At 36.5% G+C, this 21229-nt stretch overlaps 1 protein-coding gene across 1 annotated transcript in view; it reads left to right on the forward strand.

Moving 5' to 3' along the window:
* The first annotated feature begins 5995 nt into the window (after positions 1-5995).
* The window catches only part of LOC129360733 (complexin-2-like), a 57316-nt gene continuing 42082 nt past the window's right edge, over positions 5996-21229 (forward strand). Inside the window, exons 1-2 of the mRNA XM_055031116.1 lie at positions 5996-6150; positions 6825-6942. Coding sequence (XP_054887091.1) covers positions 6912-6942 — 31 coding nt within the window. The 5' untranslated portion in view covers positions 5996-6150; positions 6825-6911. The remainder of the gene's footprint in view (positions 6151-6824; positions 6943-21229) is intronic.

The raw sequence follows: 21229 nt of genomic DNA on the forward strand, positions 1-21229 counted from the left end.
TTTTCTCACACATCCAATTCTTTTCTGGTTGTGTTTGTTGCTGCTTTTATAGTGGCTAGGGACTTAAACCCACCAACTTGCATTATGTTAGCAATGCAAACTTTTAAGTGTGTTTTTTTGCGTTTTGATCCTTCTGTTCTCCGAGGATCTTATTGTATCTAAAAAACAGAGCATTCGAGTCTCAGTTATGGAAATATTGCACAGCAAAGCCTTACTATTTTTATTTTATTGCATCATCTTGGAATTCAGCATCCATGTTACTCAAATGTTTGGTACCATTTGTCAAAAGGCCGTCTCTGCCTCCAATACCATCATATATAGATATAAATTTTTCTTTTAGTTAAAGCAGATATGAGTACACTAACTGTAACAAGTTACAACGTCAGGGGTTTGCATAGTCCAATCAAAAGGAAAAAAGTATTATTGCAACTCAGACAGTCAAAATGTCAAGTAGCACTACTACAAGAAACTCACTTATCAAATTTGGAACATGCAAAACTAAATAAGTCCTGGGCTGATAAAGTTTACTATTCGTCGCACTGTTCTGGAAGGAAAAGGGGTGTTGCTATATTAATACATAGGCAGATTAACTTTACTGAAACGTTAGTTCATAAGGACAAGGAAGGTAGATTTATATTGGTAAATGGGATAATTGATGGAACAGCAGTATCCTTCATAAATGTATATGCCCCTAACGAAGATGTTCCAGGATTTATCAAGTCGGTTTTTAATATGATTGCAGAGCACAGCTCTGGTCTGCTGATTGTGGGGGTGATTTTAATTGTGTAATGTCAAATTTAGATAGGCAACCAACCGCTAAGACCCCATTATCCAAAATGGGAAAAATGCTTAGAAATTTGTCTGTGGAGGCTGGATTAGTGGATGTATGGCGATCCAAATTTCCAAAGGAGAGAAATTTTACATTTTACTCAAACAGACATGCATCTTACTCACGAATAGATTACTTTTTTACTGCTAAGGCTGAGCTGCACAGAATTGAGGATATCTCAATACTACCCATTACAATCTCTGACCACGCACCAGTTACTGTCAAGTGGAATATAGGATTGACACCATCAGTTAAACAATGGAGACTTAATACCTCTCTTCTTAATGACAAAGACTTTGTTGCTTTTGTTAAATCGGAGCTCAAAACTTATTTAGACATAAACAACACCCCTGAAACATCTCCCATAATGTTGTGGGACTGTGCAAAGGCCTATTTAAGAGGCAGCATAATCTCCTACACGACAGCAAAAAAAAGACAAAAGGCAGCAAAACAGAAATATTTAGAAGATAGAATTCGGGATCTGGAACTTCAACATAAAAAGACTAGGGCATCCAAGGTTCTGAACGATTTGAATACAACACGCAGAGAGCTCCAAGACTTACTATCAGAAAAGATAGAAGGTAATCTTCGTTTTGCCAAGCAGCAGTACTATGAAAATGGAAATAAAGCGAGCAGACTTTTGGCCTTCCGTCTTAAAAAACAGCAGTCCTCAAATGCGGTTCAAAAGCTAAAATCGGGCAATAAATCTATTCTAAAACCAAAAGATATTGCTGAAACTTTTGCAGAATTTTACAAGGTTTTATACCGAGATACTGACACTTGCTCTGATGAAAGTAAGATAGCAGACTATTTACAAAATATAAATATTTCTGAGTTATCCGATACAGTAGCTAAACAATTAGATAAGTCAATTCAAGAAGAAGAAATTAAAAACGTTGTCTTATCCCTTAAAAACAGTAAGTGTCCTGGTCCTGATGGTTTCATAAATGAATTCTATAAATGTTTCATAGACATCGTTAGTCCACTTTTATTGGAAGCATACCGCTTCTCTTTAGAAACCAAAACAATGGCGCCATCCTGGTCTGATGCCATAATAGTTGTATTACATAAAGAAGGTAAAGATCCCACTGATTGTGGGTCATATAGGCCGATATCGATGCTTAATGGGGACGTACGCATTCTAACCGGTATTCTGGCGAGACGATTAAATGTCATAATAAATCAAATCATACATCCAGATCAAACTGGATTTATCGTTGGGAGGTATTATGGAAATAACTTGCGTCGTTTATTAAATATTATGACTCACCAAAAGAAAATAAAGCTATGACGGCTGTAATATCTTTAGATGCCCAAAAGGCTTTTGATCGGGTGTCATGGAAATACCTTATCCAAGCGTTAAAAAGGTTTAAATTTGGGCCTAAGTTCATAGATTGGATACAAACATTGTATTCATCCCCACAAGCGGCAGTCAGAGTTAATGGTTTCAGGTCTACGAGTTTCAAGCTGGAGCGTGGATGTAGACAGGGGTGTCCTTTGTCACCTCTATTGTTCGCAGTCAGCATTGAGCCATTGGCCCAGCTAATTAGGGACAATGATGAAATTAAAGGAATTTTGATTGGTGCGGAGGAACATAAAATATCTCTTTACGCAGATGATGTACTTTTGTATCTGTCTGATCCTACATCATCAATACCACGTCTGAGGGAAATGATCTCTGTTTTTGGCCATTTTTCGGGCTATAAAATAAATGTTGATAAGACAGAGGCAATGGATGTCAATGGCAATATTCCACTAGGGGTTAAACAACAAAGCGGCTTTAGGTGGCCAGGGAGGGGCATTAAATACCTAGGCATCAATATTCCTCTCTCATTAAATGATTTGTATCATGTCAATTACAGCAAAACGCTGGATATAATTAAAAAGGATCTAGAGCGATGGTCAGCATTGCCTCTGTCCCTCCTCGGCCGCATTGAAACCATTCGTATGAATCTGTTACCCAGATTATTGTATTTGTTCCAGATGGTGCCAGTTGGCATACCAAAATCTACATTCCTTGAATTGGATAAAATGATATCGAAATTCATATGGCAAAGCAAGCGCCCTCGCATAAAATATAAAACACTTCAAAGAAGTAAGATGGAAGGGGGTCTCAATCTTCCTGTTTTAAAATACTATTTTTGGGCAGCTCAGTTAAGGCCTTTAATTTCATGGATCCAACAGGACTCTCAAACAAGATGGCTGAGTATTGAGCAAGCGAAGTGCTCAGTACCATTAAAGGTATTGCCATTTTTAGATATTCCAGTAAAGGAATTGCCTCTGTGGACTAAAACCACTCTTAACATTTGGAACAAAGTGCGAATTTCATTCAAAATACCTAGAGGTTTATCAATATTAACAAGTATTGGACATGCCAAATCCTTCACACCCAATTTCTTAGACAGAAATTTTTCTAAGTGGGCTGAACAGGGGCTTATATTCATTCACCAGTTGATTGACAGGAACGGACTTATGTCATTTGAAGAGTTATGTAGAAATTTTAGTCTCCAGAAAAGTGATTTCTTTAGATATTTACAGTTGCGCTCTTTCTTGTCTGCACACAGGGACTGGAAAAGAATACTAAATCCCACACCATTAGAAAATCTTCTAATCCAGTTCCAGAAGGGGGAAGTGAATAAAAAACTGATAGCAAAGTTATATAGTGTATTTCTGTCAATGAACCTTAATAAACCCACTTGGACAAAGCAAAGATGGGAGGCAGAGACGGCCAAAATCATTTCTGACGAAACGTGGGAGGGAGTCTGGACTGAAGCACATCGAGTTACAAACTCGAACATGTGGCGGGAATTTAAATGGAAAATTATTAGCAGATATTTCAGGACCCCAGATGTAGTTGCTAAGATGGACCCTACGGTTCCAAGCTTGTGTTGGAGAAACTGTGGCTCAGCAATCCCCAACCATACACACATTTTCTGGTCATGCCCCAAACTTCAAAACTTTTGGGATGAGGTGTATGGAGCTATAAGCTATATCTTTCCAGGGGTTTTACCAAAGGATGTTACAGTTGCACTACTTGGTATTATACCAGAAGGTTTGCAAGGACGGGCTAAAGTATATTTGCTAAATATCCTTTTTACAGCAGCCCTGAAATGTATTACAATCAGGTGGATGCAATTGGAGCCACCTTCCTATGACTTATGGGTTCAAAAAGTAAGGGAATTGTATAGAATGGAACAAATAACATACTCATTAAGACTTCAAAAAAACACTTTTAGTCGGCGCTGGGGCCCAGCAGAAGCTCTGTTGATGTAAACCCAATAGGTATGTCATATGGTGTTTAACTATCCCACGAAGTGTCTATTTCCATTTTAGGATTGTTTAGTAAGACGTCAACAAATGTGATGCTGAGGTCGTAAGATATTATGCTGAGATGTTTATTTTATGAAAATCATATTGTCAACATTTGTATTATGTACCACTGATGTATGGCTGTATATTTGCTCTGTAGAAAATAATAATAAAAATGTAAGTTCAAAAAAAAAAAAAAAGTAGAAACAGTGAACCCGTGTACATGCATGTCTTGATAGTCTGTGACAATGAGAGTTTTCTTCAGCTCTTCCACACTGTCTTCACAACCTCAACACCCTTAGGAAAAAGTGAGGTGATGGTTCTGTTGCTCCTCCCACAGTTATTATTAGAGGTCAGTTTTGAGGTAAAAGTGTGAACTAAAATCAGAAATAACAGAACTTGGACAGATGAGTCACTTCAGCTTAAAACTTTTGCAAGAATCTGCAAAGAAAGTTTGGTTCTTTGTGACCAAATGTAGAATCTAGACACAAGTCTATGAAATATTAACTATTGAAAAACCTCATATTAGAAGAAATATTTTTAAAATGTTTTATATATGGGTGGTTGACATGATTAATGAGGCAAGGACATGTTGAGATTAAACAGAGATGCAGTTTCTAAGTTTCCAAGCTTCTGCCTCCCAGTGCCCCTTTAGACTAGCTAGCAGCAATTAGCCAACATCTGCTGAGCTACTTTTGAGAACTAAAATATTTTTAAATGGGTAATGGAGGAACGCTGTTGTGATGACTTCCTGAAGATGGAGTTTCAGAAATATTTGGGTTTTTTTAGCAGACAGAGGGCCAATTTCAAGGCCTTAAATTACGATGTCAAAATTCTTTTAAGAAGTAAAGGTAACAGTTACATGATTGTTCTATAAAATGTCATAACATATAATTCTGACGATGTGAATTACAGAAAAGTAATTGAAGTTGTATGCCGCATACTGGACATAAACAATGCTAATGCCGTCCTTGCCCATGAAGTGTGCATTTAACAATAGGAGTGGAAGTGTATGTAACCACAGCATCTTGTTGGGACTTGGTTAAGCTCTAATGTAGGACATAAAAGGTCGAAATAGTTGAAAGACGAGGGTCATCTTTCTAGAACATTGCCTGACTTATTTAGAGTATTTTTTCTGAAATCTCGTTACATGCTGTGACTATACTCATGTACAAAGTACAGAGGCTTATCTAGATATAATGGTGTTTGGATAATGAGGTCTAAATGATGATAAATGTTTAAATTCAAGTCCTCCTTGTTCCTTTTTGTGTCAGAGGGTTGGGAGTCCTGAATGCCTCTTTTAGGTGAATCTGACACAGAAAAGATTCCTTTTTGCCAGTCTAGCCCGAATATAGCACCACAGGGTGTAATCTGAATTTAACACCGAATGGTATAAAACAGCACTAACACAGCAGATCTCTTCATTGCAACATTAAAGACACCCAACTGGAACATTGTGTATTTTTCTTTAGCAGCTCCAGCTGGGAGCGAAACGAATAGACGCGCTGAAAAAGCAAGAGACGCCAACATGTTCTCCCAGTCTGCATTTCAAAGGTGGCCTATAAACCGATTGCATCTTCTCGCTGCAGAAACGAAGCAGGCAGCCTGCCTCCGGGCTGAATAATTGATCTCTCTGTGTCGGTCAGGAGGACGATGGCGGGACGCCTCTCTCTGCATGTGATACGGTCCCATCACGGTGTAAACGGCTGCAAACCACCACCCCCTCCACTCCACTCCACTGCTTCCTCCTCCTCTCCTCTCTCTCTCTTCCTACGTGTGTTTTTGTGAGTGTGTGTGCAGACGAATCGGAGAGCAGGAGGAAGCACCAAGGACGTCCTTTTTTCTTTTTTTTTTTTTTTTCCCGGAGCCCCTGGAGCCGGAGATGCGAGGGACGAGCAGTCATTAGCCCGCGCCGCTGCCGCCTGCTGCAGGAGAACTTCGCTGGTGTTGCAGCCTGATCCCCGCTCTGTGATCCCCGCTCGCTGAGGTGGACCGTAACCTGCCGGACGGAGGTAAACCGATGTTTGATGCGGCTGCTTCAGCGCTGATAGGCGGCTTTGCATGTGGAGCTATCCGGGTAGCGCTGGTGCTGAAACCACTCTGATCGTACAAGGAAGTGCATGTGTGCTTTTACGCCATCTGCGTGTCTTCCAATGTTGATTCTTTGAGCAAACTTGCAGGATGTTTTTTGAATGAATGCATGCACCAGGTAGTATTTTTTTTACATATATTTTTGCCTGATTAACGTGGTTTAGGAGCAGCTTTTCTTCCCGGAGTGGGATGGCTGTGTCCACGGTCCCTCCAATGGAAGATGGAAAGTTTTACCACATGATCTTGATAAATACACAGGAGTGGTTTAGTCCACATGCGTGACAACGGACCGTCCTGTGGAGCCTCATTAAAACTCGTCTAATTGGGAGTGATAACCCGAACGAAGCTTCAATTACATTTTAAATAAGATTAACAATTAAGCCATGATAACAACTGATTCAAGATGCTGTTGAATAATTGACCTTTGTGTCCTTCAATTTGCGCAACGCTCAAGAAAGCCCAGTTTCAAAAACTGTTTTTTTTTTTTCACTATCCGAGGTCAGAAATATCTGTTATGTATTTTTGAAAGCAAAAAAAAAAAGAAGTTTCCATCAACTGGTAAAGAGCCTAATTGTTATTTTGTTGTTGCTTTTAGATCTGAAAACACAGGATTCTACTTTTGTGCAACAATTGAATGTAACATCGATCGGACAAGGAAGGCAAGGAATCCAAAGCCATCATCATGAATTTTGTTATGAAACAAGCGTTGGGAGGTAAGTTCCAACCTTTTCAAAAGGCATTCATTTCATATATATATGTTGTCTTTGGATATATATTATTTTACCAGTTTTGCTTGATGCTTAAGAAATTTTTGGCCCCAGGGGCCCCTGAGCTTTCTCCATTGTGGTTGGTGAACCTTTGTGGACATTCTGTGTTTCATGAAGCAGCTCTATATACAGTCTCATCATTTCTGCTGTGTGGTGCGTCTTGACTGGATGCCGCAGTGACTCTCGTCCCTCTATGTTGAGTGAACACTTTCCCTCTGAAGAAGGAGGAGTAGACGGCGATGGGGGCGTTAATCGAGACAGAATCTAATCTTCAATAATTTCATTCCAGCATTCAGGAATGTGAATGAGTTCCTAATTGCTTGTGCTGCAGCGAGTCCCCGGACGGGAGATTCTCATAACAGATTAATGGATTTTGAAGGAATATAAGCTGCTTGTCCTGTGTGAATATGCGGATGACGCAGTGGAAAGTGAAAGGACTTTAAGTGGTTTTCACAAAGGAGCAAGAGTCTCAGCAGGGTGACTGTTTGTTTGGAGAAAATGCGAACCACTTGTCATCTGAAAAGCCAATCTTCTTTGCTGTTTACTGCGAGTTTAGGCAAAAAGGCTCTAGAAAAACTGTGTTGCATATTACTAATACAACTATTCACACCAAACACATCAATGTGATTTGAGCTTTTATGTGACAGAACAACAGAAAATGATGCATAATTGTTAAGTATATTTAAGTAATAAATCTGACAGGGTTGATACTTTTTTTGTAGTATGCCTCTGCCAGCTTTACGCATTTAGAACATTTTATCCAATTTTTTCTGTGACAAATAACTAAAGTTCAGTCAAATTGGATGAAGAGTGTCTGTGAGAATCAATATTCAAGTCTTTCCAAAAGAGTCTTAATTGGTTTTCGATCAAGACTGAGTCATTCTAATGAAAATACTCTTAGATGTTAATTCAATTCTAGCTTTTTCAGTGTTCAAGGTTGTATTTCTTCAAAAAGTAAAACATCTCTTCCAGGATTGCCTGTATTTCACTCAATTGATCTGATCTAGTTCAAGTTCAAGTAGCTAATTTTTATCTCAAGATCCATTGTCCATCTTCCCGGTCCCTGTTGAAGTAAAGCAGCCCCACAGCATTATACTGCCATTACCATGGAGCTCAATAGAGTTTGATATGATATGCAGTTTTGATTTTCTGCAACACACAGTGTATTTTCTCTTGGCCAAAAGTTTCCATTTTAGTTTCATCTCACAAAAAGACAATTTTTCACATGTTTGTGGTAATGTAACAAACTGCACTGATTTTTATGGTTTTCTTTCATCACTGTCTTTCTTTTTGTTATACTTTCACATAAAATCCAGATTTGTGGAGTTCACAGCTATATGTTAGCATGTCGACAGATTCACACACCTGAGCTTTAGAGTTCTACATCTCCTCCAGAGTTATCATTGGCTCTCTCTATTTGCAGATGATGGATGATACATTCAAAGTTTGTAAAACTTGTGGTACTGCTTTAAATTTCTCCTTAACTTTATCTGCTGTGTTCATCGTTCATCATGAAGCTTTTTGTTCGATAATCTTTTCTAACAAATCTCTGAAGACTTTCTTCACTGAAAGCAAATGGCACACAAATGGTCTCTATAAAGATCAAGGCAAGTTGTCGCAAAAAATTCACTGATTACTTCATTTCCATTCTTTCCAAACTTTAAAACTTTACATTGGGTTAATTCATCACATAAACTTCCAATGAAATGCATTACAAGTTTACTTGAATACTTTTAAAAGGCACTGAAACTTCACCATTTTCCAAACTGAAGCCCTTTTCAGTTGTTACTCCAAAATATCTCAACTGACTTGAAATGTTTCTTGTCATGAGGAATCAAAGGGTAAAGCAGCTGTTTTTTGAAGCCACAGTTTCACATGGCGTTGACATGGGGGCTTCAGGGAAATTTGAAGGAGTTCCCCACTGGGCTCTGGATCAGCAAAGAGGCGCCACAGCTGGCCCAGACGTCTTCTCTGCAGATATGTATTAAATCACAAAAACTTTACTTCGTTTAGAGCTTAAACGCTGATCGTGTCTCATTCTGGATTAGAAAGAAACTGCATGCACTTGTATTGTCCATACTTTTAATAAGATGTTAAAATTAATCTGGTATTGAAAAGAAAACAGCGTTTTTTAACCTGTTTGCTTTCAAAAAGCCATAACAACCTAATTATATGACCATTTGAAAAGCCTTTTTTCTTAAATATTTCCTGAATGTTAAGGTTTGCCTTCCTGTTTTGCATTAGTGAATGGTTTGCTATTCTCTTGCTTATCGCCAAGGCTTTACACAGCTGTTGTTGACAGGTTTGTGTTTGTGACTCGCAGATAAAAAAAAAAAAAAAAAATGTCACCAGCTACAGTGAAAGGAGCTGAAGCTCAATTCAGCTAAGTTGAAGTTGCTGCTCTCTTTGCATGGCATGCATCATGTTGTTTAACTGCTTGTTGGTTCCTTAGTGGGTATCCCAGGAGCAGCCGGTGCCTCCCACCAGTCAGCTTTCCATCATTACAGACGAGACAAAGCCGCTGACTTGTGCACAAAAGAAATTTCACACGTGGGAAAAATCATGCAGCTTTTGCCGAGGTCTTCACCTTCAGAACAGTAATTCTTTCCAACCAGGGGAGCAAGTTTTTATGCTACCTTCTTAAGCAGTAATGAGTTTTCGGTGTGTGGTGGATTAGCTGTGGGCTATCATCTAAATTCTTTCTCTCTGTGCACGGCGAGGAGATACTCACACTCCATCTGCTCCAATTTAGACATCTACTTTTTTTCTGCGTTTTTCATTCAGTGATGATGAGAAAGGTCGACTCAGCGTTAAAGGAGCACCCATCTGTTGCCATGACCCCTTCACCTTTGTAGTCCAGACGTTTCTGGGCTGTTTACGCTGTAAACATTGTCAAAAACTTTTCCAGTTAGAGTAAGTTGACTATTTACCATGAAAATCACATTTTTTTCTGTTTGGTGCTGCAACCAAGGTGAAATGTATCTTCCAATGTACTGCTTCATTACCTTTTATGTTAAGGGTTATATCAATAATATGAGTAAGTTGGTATTTCTTGTCTTGAGGATTTATATCCTGCAAAACACTTTAAAGATCCTTGGACCCTAATTTTACTGTTAATTTGTTTTGTTTTGTTTTTCAAAAAATGGATTTAGTTTTATTACAGCAGAGTTATAAAGCAATACTCAATAATAATATGAAAAGAATGAAGTCATAAAATTACTAGAATAAAGTTGTATGAAAATAAAACCATATTATGAGAAAAACGTTGCAGTATTATTAGACTAACTAATAAAGTTAGTATAATTTTACAGTCATTTTTTTGTCTTTACAACAAATTAACAGATTTGTCATAATATTATGACTTTTTTTCTCGCATTATTAAGACTTTATTCTTGTATTCTTGTAATACTGATATAATTCTCAAATAATTTTGACTTGTGAAATATAAATATAATGTGAAATGACTGCAGATGCAAGACTAGTACATCGCTAGAAGTTGCTCTTAATGATGATTGCATCTTGATAGAGAAGGTGCAGTGACAGGACAGCGGTGTAACTATCAGGGATAATTCCTGCCAGTCCATGACATTGAAGTAGCCAGTCTGGTCCAGCTGTCACAGAGCTTCCTGGAGAAAGTAATCCCATTATTAAAAACTCACAGGCCCATCATTAATGTGGTGCCTTGTCAGGTTTAATGAGTCTTTTCCTCAGTTAGACCTGGGTAAAATCTGATCTCGATAAACATCTCAAGCGCTTTAACATTACCGGTTTGCACCTGTTTCAAACTGGCAAATCTTGTTTCATTATGAGCAAGTCAATTATTTCTGCTCCAGTTTTTGTCAGAATAACTGGATTAAATGGAGTTAAGATGGTCATTAGAAATGTTGTATTCATTGGAACAACTTTGCAGAAGTCCATTGTCTCAAATTTAAACACTTTGCAGTCCTGATCCACCCAAATATTGTTCTTTCTTTAGCTCCGGTTTGCTTGAAAACCTTTCATAAGCCAAGAGTTAAAAAAAAAAAACATTTAGTGAAAATTAAAAAAAATTCTCTTTTTTGTTGTAAATTTATTTATAGCTGAAATCTTACTCTTACTGGGGCTCCAAATACTGTTTATTTGTCTCTAACATATCAGCGCTACTTAACAAACATGCCTTATAATGCTCAAGTAGAACGGTTTGACCATTCAGTGTTGACGGCTACACTGCTGTGTTCCTTAAAAAACATAACAAATCAAATCAATTCTACAGAAACCAACATTTGTGATGCCTTACAAAATGGTTAATACCATTTTTTCTTCATCACTTTTTGTGACAAAGCAAACACATCAGTGAGTGCTGACAGCTTGTGAAAGAGAAAAACAAACTATTGCATATTTGCTATCTTTTCTTAACCAGGTGGCCTTACTAAAAGTCAACACTGTGTAATTTATTTTCAACCAAAAATTAACTTGTTTTGTGACCATCTTGGAGATTTCCCAGACCAAAATAGTGACCAAACAACTGCATGGAAAACTGTAGATGATTTCTCTTGACCATATAATTTCACAAATTAAACTTTCAGTGGCAGGAGGATGGTGGCGCGGCATGTTTTTTGATAACGTATTGTGTGAACAAACTTATTCACATTTGACTTCTTTTGTTTCTTCTTTAAACACAGCAGTTGCAAAATTGTGTTGTTTTGACATTGACAAAGTTTGTATTGTGTGGTGGAAACCTGGGTCCTTAAACAGAAAATTCCAACAGTGAAACAAAGTGGTGGCAGTATCATTCTGTGGTCATCACTTTTTTGCAGCAGGGAGAGGGAAATACAGCTCTACATGAATTTCTAAGTGTGGAAACTGGTAGAGACATCTCGCCAAAAACATGCAGCAGCATTGTAGTGAAGCTTCACTAATTTTTGATTTGGGAGGAATTAATACAATGTCACATTATACTATTGGTGAAAATTATCATTTTGCTTCCACTTTATAAATGTACCCTGCTTTGTAATGTACACATTACATACATTAATGTTTGGGCTTTGTATGAAAAAACTGAAAAAGTACAACTGGTGTGACCCCAAAAGTGGAAAAATGAGATTGTTATCATGAGCAACTATGGCTTTCGGGCAGAATAAAACTGATGTAGAGCCTTTCATAAATTGGTAAATTCGTTTAGGACTTCCTGGACTTTGACCATAGCTCATCAGTGACATTCAGGGGAATTGCCTCCCTGACTGCAAACAAAGAAAGGACTGATGCTGAGCATGTCTGTGTTTGTTTGAGGGCTTCAGAGAATGAGAAAGAAATGGTCGCACATTAGATTTACCAGATGACTTCATCCAAAATGATGGTAAATAGTGAGCCACCAGCCAGTCCTATCATACCTGTAGTGGAGGATGGAGGAAAATAAGTTGTAGGAGGAGATGAAAAGTGACAAATTGATCTTTAAAATGGGGTGTTATGTCATCTGCGGCTGAACACTGAGGTTGTAAAGTCTGGACCAGCAGAGGCTCTAAAGGCGCTTTAATGGGAGATGTTTTCTTTGAGTTCCTCCTTCTCCAACACTCTTTCCACCAAACTCTCTGCCGTTTTTTTTCCTCACCTTTCCTCTCCCCTGAGTTGCCACCTCTGTCACTCTTCCTCCTTCTCTCTTACCACACTTCCTTAACTCTGTCTTCTTTCACCTCATCACTCTCCCTCTCTTCCCCTTTGTTTTTATATCCTTCAGCTTAGCTTTCTTCCCTTCCTTGCTCGTTCTACTATTACAGTAAATTTAAAGGTTGAGGCGAGAAAACCTCAGTCAGGCAGCCACATGGGAGGGTGCGGTTGTGTGTGCAACCATGATTTGGTGTCTGCTTGTGTGTGACAGAGAGATGGATGGAGAGTTAGAAAGAGAGCTGTGTGTGACAGGATGAGAGACTGGATGGACCTTAGTGGTTGAGTTTACCTGGCATTAGATGATAAAGTGTTAGGATGTGTGAGTTGTTTGAGTGATGAAACACAAATACAGAGAAGCACACATCCTCTGGCAGGCTGCACACACACACACACACGCACACACACACAGTACAAAGGCATCAAATTTCAAACTTCCTGACATACTGATAAACAAACCCAAACACACAGACACACGCTGGGAATCACAATCAGTGGGATGCGACAGACCTCCCACCCCGCTGAAAACCACAGGAGGGGGAGAAGCACCACAACAGTGCAGATATAGCAGCCTGCAGCTGAGCCATTTACACACAACCACTGGGCAAACATATAAACAATCCCTGAAGGAAAGAAACTTCACTCTGGGAAATAAAAAACACTTTATTGTAGAAAATGTCCAATATGGGTCTGATGAATATAAAGTTAGGAATGTTGTAAACATACACCCTGCATTTCTATGCGAACAAAAAAAAGCTCTTTATTGGGCTTCAGTTTACATTTTATGCAGGAATTGTATTACAAGGATTCAGACTTGGCAGACATATTTACAGTCTCTAAAGCCTAGAATGTTTTACTTCAAACAATTATGATTGCAGTCTGAAGGAAATAAAGCTTCTGATTTTGCATCTGACCAAAAAAACAAAGAACAAAATGTAGCAAAAATGGAGAACCATACAGTGCAAAAACAAAACATTAAAGTATGTTTGTCTAGTTTATAGTACATATGTCTTGTTACACTTGAAATAAGACAAATAAGAATAACTTTTCAGAAAGAAATATGAGTTTGTTTTAAATCAATAATTTATCAATATTGTTAGAAAAGTACTAGTTTCACTAATTTCACTTATAATATGGATAAAATGTCTTGTTCCACTGACAGATTGCTTTGATTATGACTAGTATTTATTCATCATTTTTAGGGAATTGTTAACCTAAAACAAGCTCCTATATCTTGCTGAAAAGTAACTTGTAAGTTAATTTGATCTTATTTTATCTTAAAAATTGTTTCTATTTCTAGTCTGACCTACTCAATGACACAAGTTTCTGAATACATTAATGCATTAATCTGTATTTAACTATTTATCTCAAAGTGAACTTTTTTTAAACTTTGAAATAAAAGTCAGGATACAGGATTTAGAGACAATGTAGCAATTTAAACATCTGATGTATTTTCGAATCGGATTTTTTTCTGCTGATAACTTAAAACAGTCGCTTTCTAAAATATGTCATTGTGTCTATAAATGTGCAGTGTTTAAAAATAATTAAAATACAAATATATATTTTTTATATGCAAATTTAAAACTAGATATGTGGGAAAACCGACAAACTTAGCAGACAAACTCAACTTCTACTGATGACTTAATCACTGAAAAAAATGCTGCTTGAGTTAAGAAGTAATGACTTGTGTGCTTTGATCATTTTCACATTAATGTATCTTCTTTGCTCATAAGCAAGGAAAATTAAAAATTAACATGAGACTGAAAAATGTTCCGGTCAATCGAAAGATATTGCATCATTGCAAATAAATTCATTGTGATTTACTGTGTAACTGAACAGAAATAAAAAAAACTGGGCCCTAAGTGACCTTTTGCTTAGGTTATAACCTTAAGCCACTTGAGTCGAACATTTCTTTAACTGTAGAGGTGAATGTTTGACCTGATCTGGGATTTTAATGTGTCTTTTAGAAACAACAAACATTATCTATACCCCAAAATTCATTACTTTCCTCTGATGGATTTCCTGTGAATGGAAATCATGTAGACCATCTAATATCTTGTTGGCCCAGCATGTATTTAGTATTGATCTGTACTCCAGCAATAACTATGCAATAAACAGAAACAGAGATTAAACATTAAGTGTTGTGGGTGCCTGTAAAGGTCATAGAAATGAATCTATATCCATTTCATATCAGCTCTGCAGCGCAGGACTCGTTGTTGTATCTTCAGGTTTAGCTTGAGAAAAAACTGAATTCATTAGAATTGAATGATATTGGTCTATACAGCTTTTCAGGCATGAGCTCTAAACCAACGTTAATCAATTTGATTTTGCAACTAAACTAGACCCACATCATATTTACAATATTTACAACTAATTGCTTCCATCCAAAATGTCTGAGGTCATTAAAAAAAAGAATGACTTCTAATTATAAAACCGTCCATTCTGCAGGAAAATAATCACACTGGAGGACATTACGACAAGATTTGCTGCTCAACAGCAAAACCATCTCTTTTGATGAAAAGTTTTTGCATATTTAAATTTGTTGTAACATCTGTTTATGAACAAGCTGAGTGGCTTCAGTGAAGGGATTCACGAGCTCATTTGGTGACAAAATGGAGCCTCTCGAACATAAAAGGCCTGGTAGCAGTTTCAGTAGCTGCTGGCACAATTAGTCACACAAATACACATTTGTTAAAGCACTGTGGGTGTAATGGGTCATGTTTGTGTGTAATAACAAGAGTCAGTGTGATGTTAGATCCATGCATTAATTGTGAAGTGCCGTGACTAATATTGATAGTGTAACCGTGAAAAAGCAGAGCGGAACTCCCTGTGCTGTGGTTGTGTGGTCACATAGGAGATAGCACATTATTATCCTCAAGGATTAATTAGGATTAGCTGAAGAACCCTGGAGGACAAGTGGCTATATGGAGATACACAACTCTTGTTTGGCCTTTCCAGCAACCCTGGTGAAAGGGTTGTTTACTTCCTCATTACCAGAATTTGTAACTTTTTTATGCATCAAAAACTTGAGCTACTCTTCCAATTTTTTAAATGCATCTACAAAATGCAAAGTGTAGAACAGACTTGAGAAAAAAAAGAATTCTGACTTTATTCTCTAAATTCTCAGTTCAGAAAGTCAAAGTTCTTTGTTTATCTGTGAGATTGATGTCAGATTTTTTTAGATTAAAGTCAGAATTGTGAGACTAATGTCTCAGAATTGTTGAGGAAATGATTCTGAACATTGATTCTGAACAATTTGAGGAGAATTTATGCAAAAGTTTTTCTGCTTCTATCTGCACATGTTGCAAGTAGACCAGCAACATCTGGCAAATCGTTTGAGCTTTTACTGTTTAACCAGAAGTTTACATAGAAACAAACTATAATTTCAGCCTAACAGATGACTCCTGCTGGATTTCATATTAAACCTTTGCACATGACTGAGTAGACAGTGAGCAATTCTGATTGGTTTCTTCACACTTAACTGGCTTGCAACTGAGTTGAAAGAAAATCATAATATTTCACAGAGAATATCATCCCACTTTGAGCCATTTTGAATAAATGAGCCAAAAACGAGAAAGCAATGTAATTCTGATAAACTGAGGTGCAGTGATGCCAAGTTCTCTGATTTCTTCTCATTTATTCTGGAGGAACAGATTAAACTCCTGTTGGCTCCAACTATGGCACATCATCGTCTTTAGAGGGATGTTTTCACATCTTAACCATCTTTGTAAGATATGTTTATCTCTTGAGAGTTTGGCTTCTGTGTTGCAACATTTATAAAATCTGATTGTGATAATTCTGTTCTCCGACATACAATATATTTTTAGCTAAGTGATGCATATTTTTATGTGTTTTCTTGTTTGTGACTAGTTTTTAGCTGAGATTGTACATCTTTAAGTCACGTGACCTAAATTTTAAAATAATGATTGTATTTAAAACATGGGGTGTCAAATTAATGTGTCAACACATTAAGATGAGTCCAGATGTTCCACCACAGTGCCTCCAGTGGTAGGATATAGTATTACATAAACAAAAACAGAAAAATTTGCCTCTGTGGGAAAAAAAAAATCAGACTGAATAAAAACTATATTTTTTATGATTAAGAAAAATATAATTAAGCTAATGAAAAAGCTGTTACTTTATCAAAAACATTCTTAAATCCCATGCTGTATTAAGTCACAGAAACAATTGAGAACGGCACAGGCAGAGAAAGAATTTCATCTTCAGCTCCACCTCTCACTTTGAAGACTATTTTCTCTGTTTTAGATTGTATTAAAAAAGTTAAATGCTTTTTCACTTTTTTGACTATTACCCAAAAACATAAAGTAGAAAAAAAATTATTTTTTGTCCTTATTGAAAAAAAAAGCCAAATTATTGCATAAATCCTTTGCACACCTTTCCTTTAAAGTGGTTCCAATTCTTTATGAAGGTAATATTTTTAAATACATGAATATATCACTGCATCCTACTCAACTTCCTCCTCAGACAGACAAAATCATTGTCAGTTAGTTCCTGTCTCTTTAAGGGAAAGCAGAATGTGTTGGGTAAAGGCGCTAAATTATTCACATTTTTATAAGCTACTTTCAGATTGTGCCTACATTCATAAGATTCACATTTCTCATTATATAATAAGCCAATCAGATCTGAAGCTTCATGATTTTCTAATAAGATTTAGACTTAATCTATGAATAGAAAACCAGGCTCATTTTTATCTAATTTAAATATGTACAGTGGGTTGATGGTGTAAAGCTCAATATAAAACTTAAAAGCCTTCAAATCTTCCAATAAAACAAAAGTAATGATCTTAATTAGAGTTTTAATAAAATAATTAGTAAAAAAAAGAAAAAAATGAAGTAGATGCTAAAGAGCCAATTCTTCCTCCCCTCGTTCCTTTGGGAGTACTGATATTACAGACTAAGTGTTTTAATCAATTTGGGATTCTGATAAATTGGATGAACTGAGTCACACATTTGCTCTTAATGTTTCTCTCTGATGGTCCATCATGCCTGAATTTGACTAGAAAAGGACAAATTTATATCAAAACACTGATGACTTGCCAGAATTTGCAGGGAAGTGCTCTGGCAGTAAAGTGATTCATCATTGTCTGTTTTATTACAGTTTTATTAAGGACTCGGGATATGAAAAAGGTAATTTAACTTGATAAAAGACAGAAGCTATAAAGTCAGATGACAGTACTGCATGATTTTTCATCAATATCTACTAATTTATTTTAACTTAGCTAATATAGAAAACTCTTGAGTCTGGGATGAAGGTTCAGAACAATCTTAAAACATTCAGACAGAGCAACAGTTATATTGCTTAGGTGGTCTAGTCAAAGTCTAGACCTAAATCCAACCTATGGCAAGACTTAAAAATGGCTATTTGCATGTTTTTCATGCAGACTGAGCTTGAGCTACTTTACAAAGTAGAATGAGCAACAATTCTGCAGCAAACAGAAGATGCATGTTTGCGTCGTCACGCTTTTTAGATTTTTAGTTTTAAGAAAATAAAAACTGTATATCATTTTGCTTTCTTTTGAAGATATACTTTATGCAGTTTACACAAAAATCCAATTTATATAAAACCTTTTTGCTATGATCAATAAAGTTCAAAGGTTGTGACGATTTTCACTAAGAACTACTATAACCAACTGCAAAACATATACATTTTTGCTTCACTTTTGATGTGAATAATATCAATAATAATATTTAATTCAGGTAAAACAAACTAAAAACCATGAAAAAAGAGGAATTATAGCATTGTTTTAATTTAGTTACTCTATCTTATCAAAACTGAAAAATCCAACATGTGAAAGAAATTTTCCCTCCGCAGTATTTTTATGAACGAAACACAAGGATGTGAGACAGAGTTCGGAGAAAATGTTTCAGTTTTCAGTCAGAAGATAAACTCCATCTGTTATGCAGCATCAGCCAACTGTAACTTTACGACCAGAAGCCTCAATCTCACTGAAACCATTACAGACACAGAATGGAAACATTAGTAAAAACTGGTTTGAATGTTATATCACTTTGGTGTGTGTGCGTGGGGGTGTGTGCGTGTGTAAGGGTGTGTGTGCGTGGGTGTGTGAGGGTGTGTGTGTGTGTGCATCGGTGGGTGTGTGAGTTGGTTTCCATGGATACCATCAGATTCTGGTTGGTGCTTGTAGAGCTCTCAGGCTTTATGGCAGAGGTGTCCAAAGGTCAAAGGTGGCTCCATGAATTTGTATCATTTTTTTATTCAACTTTTTATTTTTAATCAGGGTGACATTTTTACTGACATAATTTTCTTATAACTGAAATTACAACATTACGTATTAATCTTTTTAAAACCAAACTTTCATCAGTTGAACCATGTGACTTTCACTGAAAATCAACTTTGCTGATTTTGCTCTGCTGAAGCTGATTTGCTGCACCCAAATCAGCTTGTATTTACTTTGTTAACTGATGAAGTGATATTTATTTAATATATTTATCAATTTGTTTAACTGATCCTATAAAAAATTAAAACTAGACCTTTCTTTTAATACAGTAAATATGCAAAATATTTTTTGTGATCCTACAAAAAAAATATATATATACACAGATTTTATTTTTATTTATTTATTTTTTCTCTTAGGCCATGACTACTTTTGACTCACATAACAAAAAGTTTGGACACCCTCACTCTGGGAACATCAGACAATAGAAAAGATGCAATAGAATATATTTTATTGTCTCCAAGGGGAAATAAAAGTATATAATAAAATATTAATTTATAAAATATTGAAGCTTGTTTTATGTAGTTTCTGGCAAAAGTGTTAAAATTTTGCCAAATGTGAACTTTCAGGTTTTCTTGTGATTCGTCATAAGGAGTTGAGGAAGTTTCTCCCTTTACCTCTCGATGTTTGTAATGTTTCAACATATATCGCTAATGTATGATTATCTATGTTGTTCTAAACAACACATTTTACCTTTGCTTTAAAAGCCACATGAAAAGACATTTTTCTCTTCCAGTCTCTACAGAAGAGAGAAGTTCAAAGTAGTTCAAATGACTCTTTGATGACAGCTGAGGCTGATGTTTTTACTTGCCACCACAGTCCAGTAACTCAGCCCTGAAGGTCTTTATGTCACACTTATGGTGTCATCTGTGTGGTGATCAGGTAGGAAATGACAGGGACTGACCCGGGGGATTTTTTGTAAACTTAAGTTGCGGTCCACAGACACAGCTTTTATGATGAAACAACACACAAGCCTCAACAATCAATTTTTTATTTTTTTGCAGTGACATACTCAGCTCGCTGACTTCACATGAACAAGGCAAGACTATAACGACATTTTCAACTAACTCAAAATCTTTTTTTTCTTCACAAATAGACCAAATGTTTCCTAACTGAATTTAAATAATTGTGTAGTTATTGTGGGTTATTTCAATCCATGTTTAACAAATCCCATCTTAGGTGGTAAAAGCAAAATAATAGCAATTAAAAAACCATCTGCTGTGTTTTCACGCAGGTTTGATAAAACACTCTCTGCAGTGACTTGAATTATGTGGAGAAAAGTGAGGCTTTCATTTGCATATTTGATGTAAATCATTCTGCAGGTCTCTGGATTGTTAGGTCTCCAAGCTGTTACTTTTAAGGAAATAGTTTTCATTCCTTCTTTCTCGTTATTGAATAAACCGCTTTATAAATCATCTTTGCATGAACTGAAATTAAGAAACTTAGATATTTCTAATTTTCATTTAAGTTTATGTTATTTGTTAGTTGTTTGTATTGCATTTATAACAGCATCACAACTTTTGGTTAAGTTATAATTTTCACACTTCAGATTAGAGTTGAAAATGAAGTGTAAAACTATTATTTATGCCCTTTTAAAATGTGTTATGTAGTTTGAAGATTTTTTAAAAAAACATTTGGGGATGCAGATTTATTATATTAAAAGAGAAGATTTAGGCAAATAAAACACAAAACAAAGATGTCAGTAGTTGCTCAAAATCTTGTTGAAATTGACAATTTTTGTCAGGTTATTTTCAACACCAATTTCTGATTCAGCCTCTACACTCTTTTAGTGCTGTTAAACTAAATCTTATAATGACAATAAATTGACATTTTCCTGTCTGTGGGGGTTTTTTGCCCTTCAACAGCATGCCGGAGGCAAACAGTCCAACTGCTGCCGAGGTGATCCCCATGTGGCAGAGGTGCCCGTCGATCAAATCTTTTCATTTTTTAACACCAAATGTCCCTGAGGTATCCACTCTCCAGAAGCATTTTTGAACTGACATGAAAGGAATGTGCAAAATAAGGTGGGACACACAGCTACTCTGTACAAAGCAAAATCCCAAACGCTCCTTCTTTGACTGACAACTTGCTTTTGTAGTTCAGTGGTTTCAATCAGTGATCAGGCTGATTTCATAAAATGTTAAATGTTCCTGTGCCTTTTAGCATTAACCAGGTTTTCTTGAGTGATTGATGGGCAAGTCTGGTGAAGCTGATTTGAAGCTTAAATACAAGAAGCTGTAAGAGGAAAAATACTGAACGAGAAAAAAGTCAAAGGTCTGCGGACCAGAAAAGCGACAACAAAGTTTCACTTTTGTGGCAATAAAGCAACTTTCAGAA

The sequence above is a fragment of the Poeciliopsis prolifica genome, unplaced genomic scaffold, assembly GCF_027474105.1.
Source record: "Poeciliopsis prolifica strain line A6 unplaced genomic scaffold, Auburn_PproV2 SCAFFOLD006, whole genome shotgun sequence".
Taxonomy (NCBI): domain Eukaryota; kingdom Metazoa; phylum Chordata; class Actinopteri; order Cyprinodontiformes; family Poeciliidae; genus Poeciliopsis; species Poeciliopsis prolifica.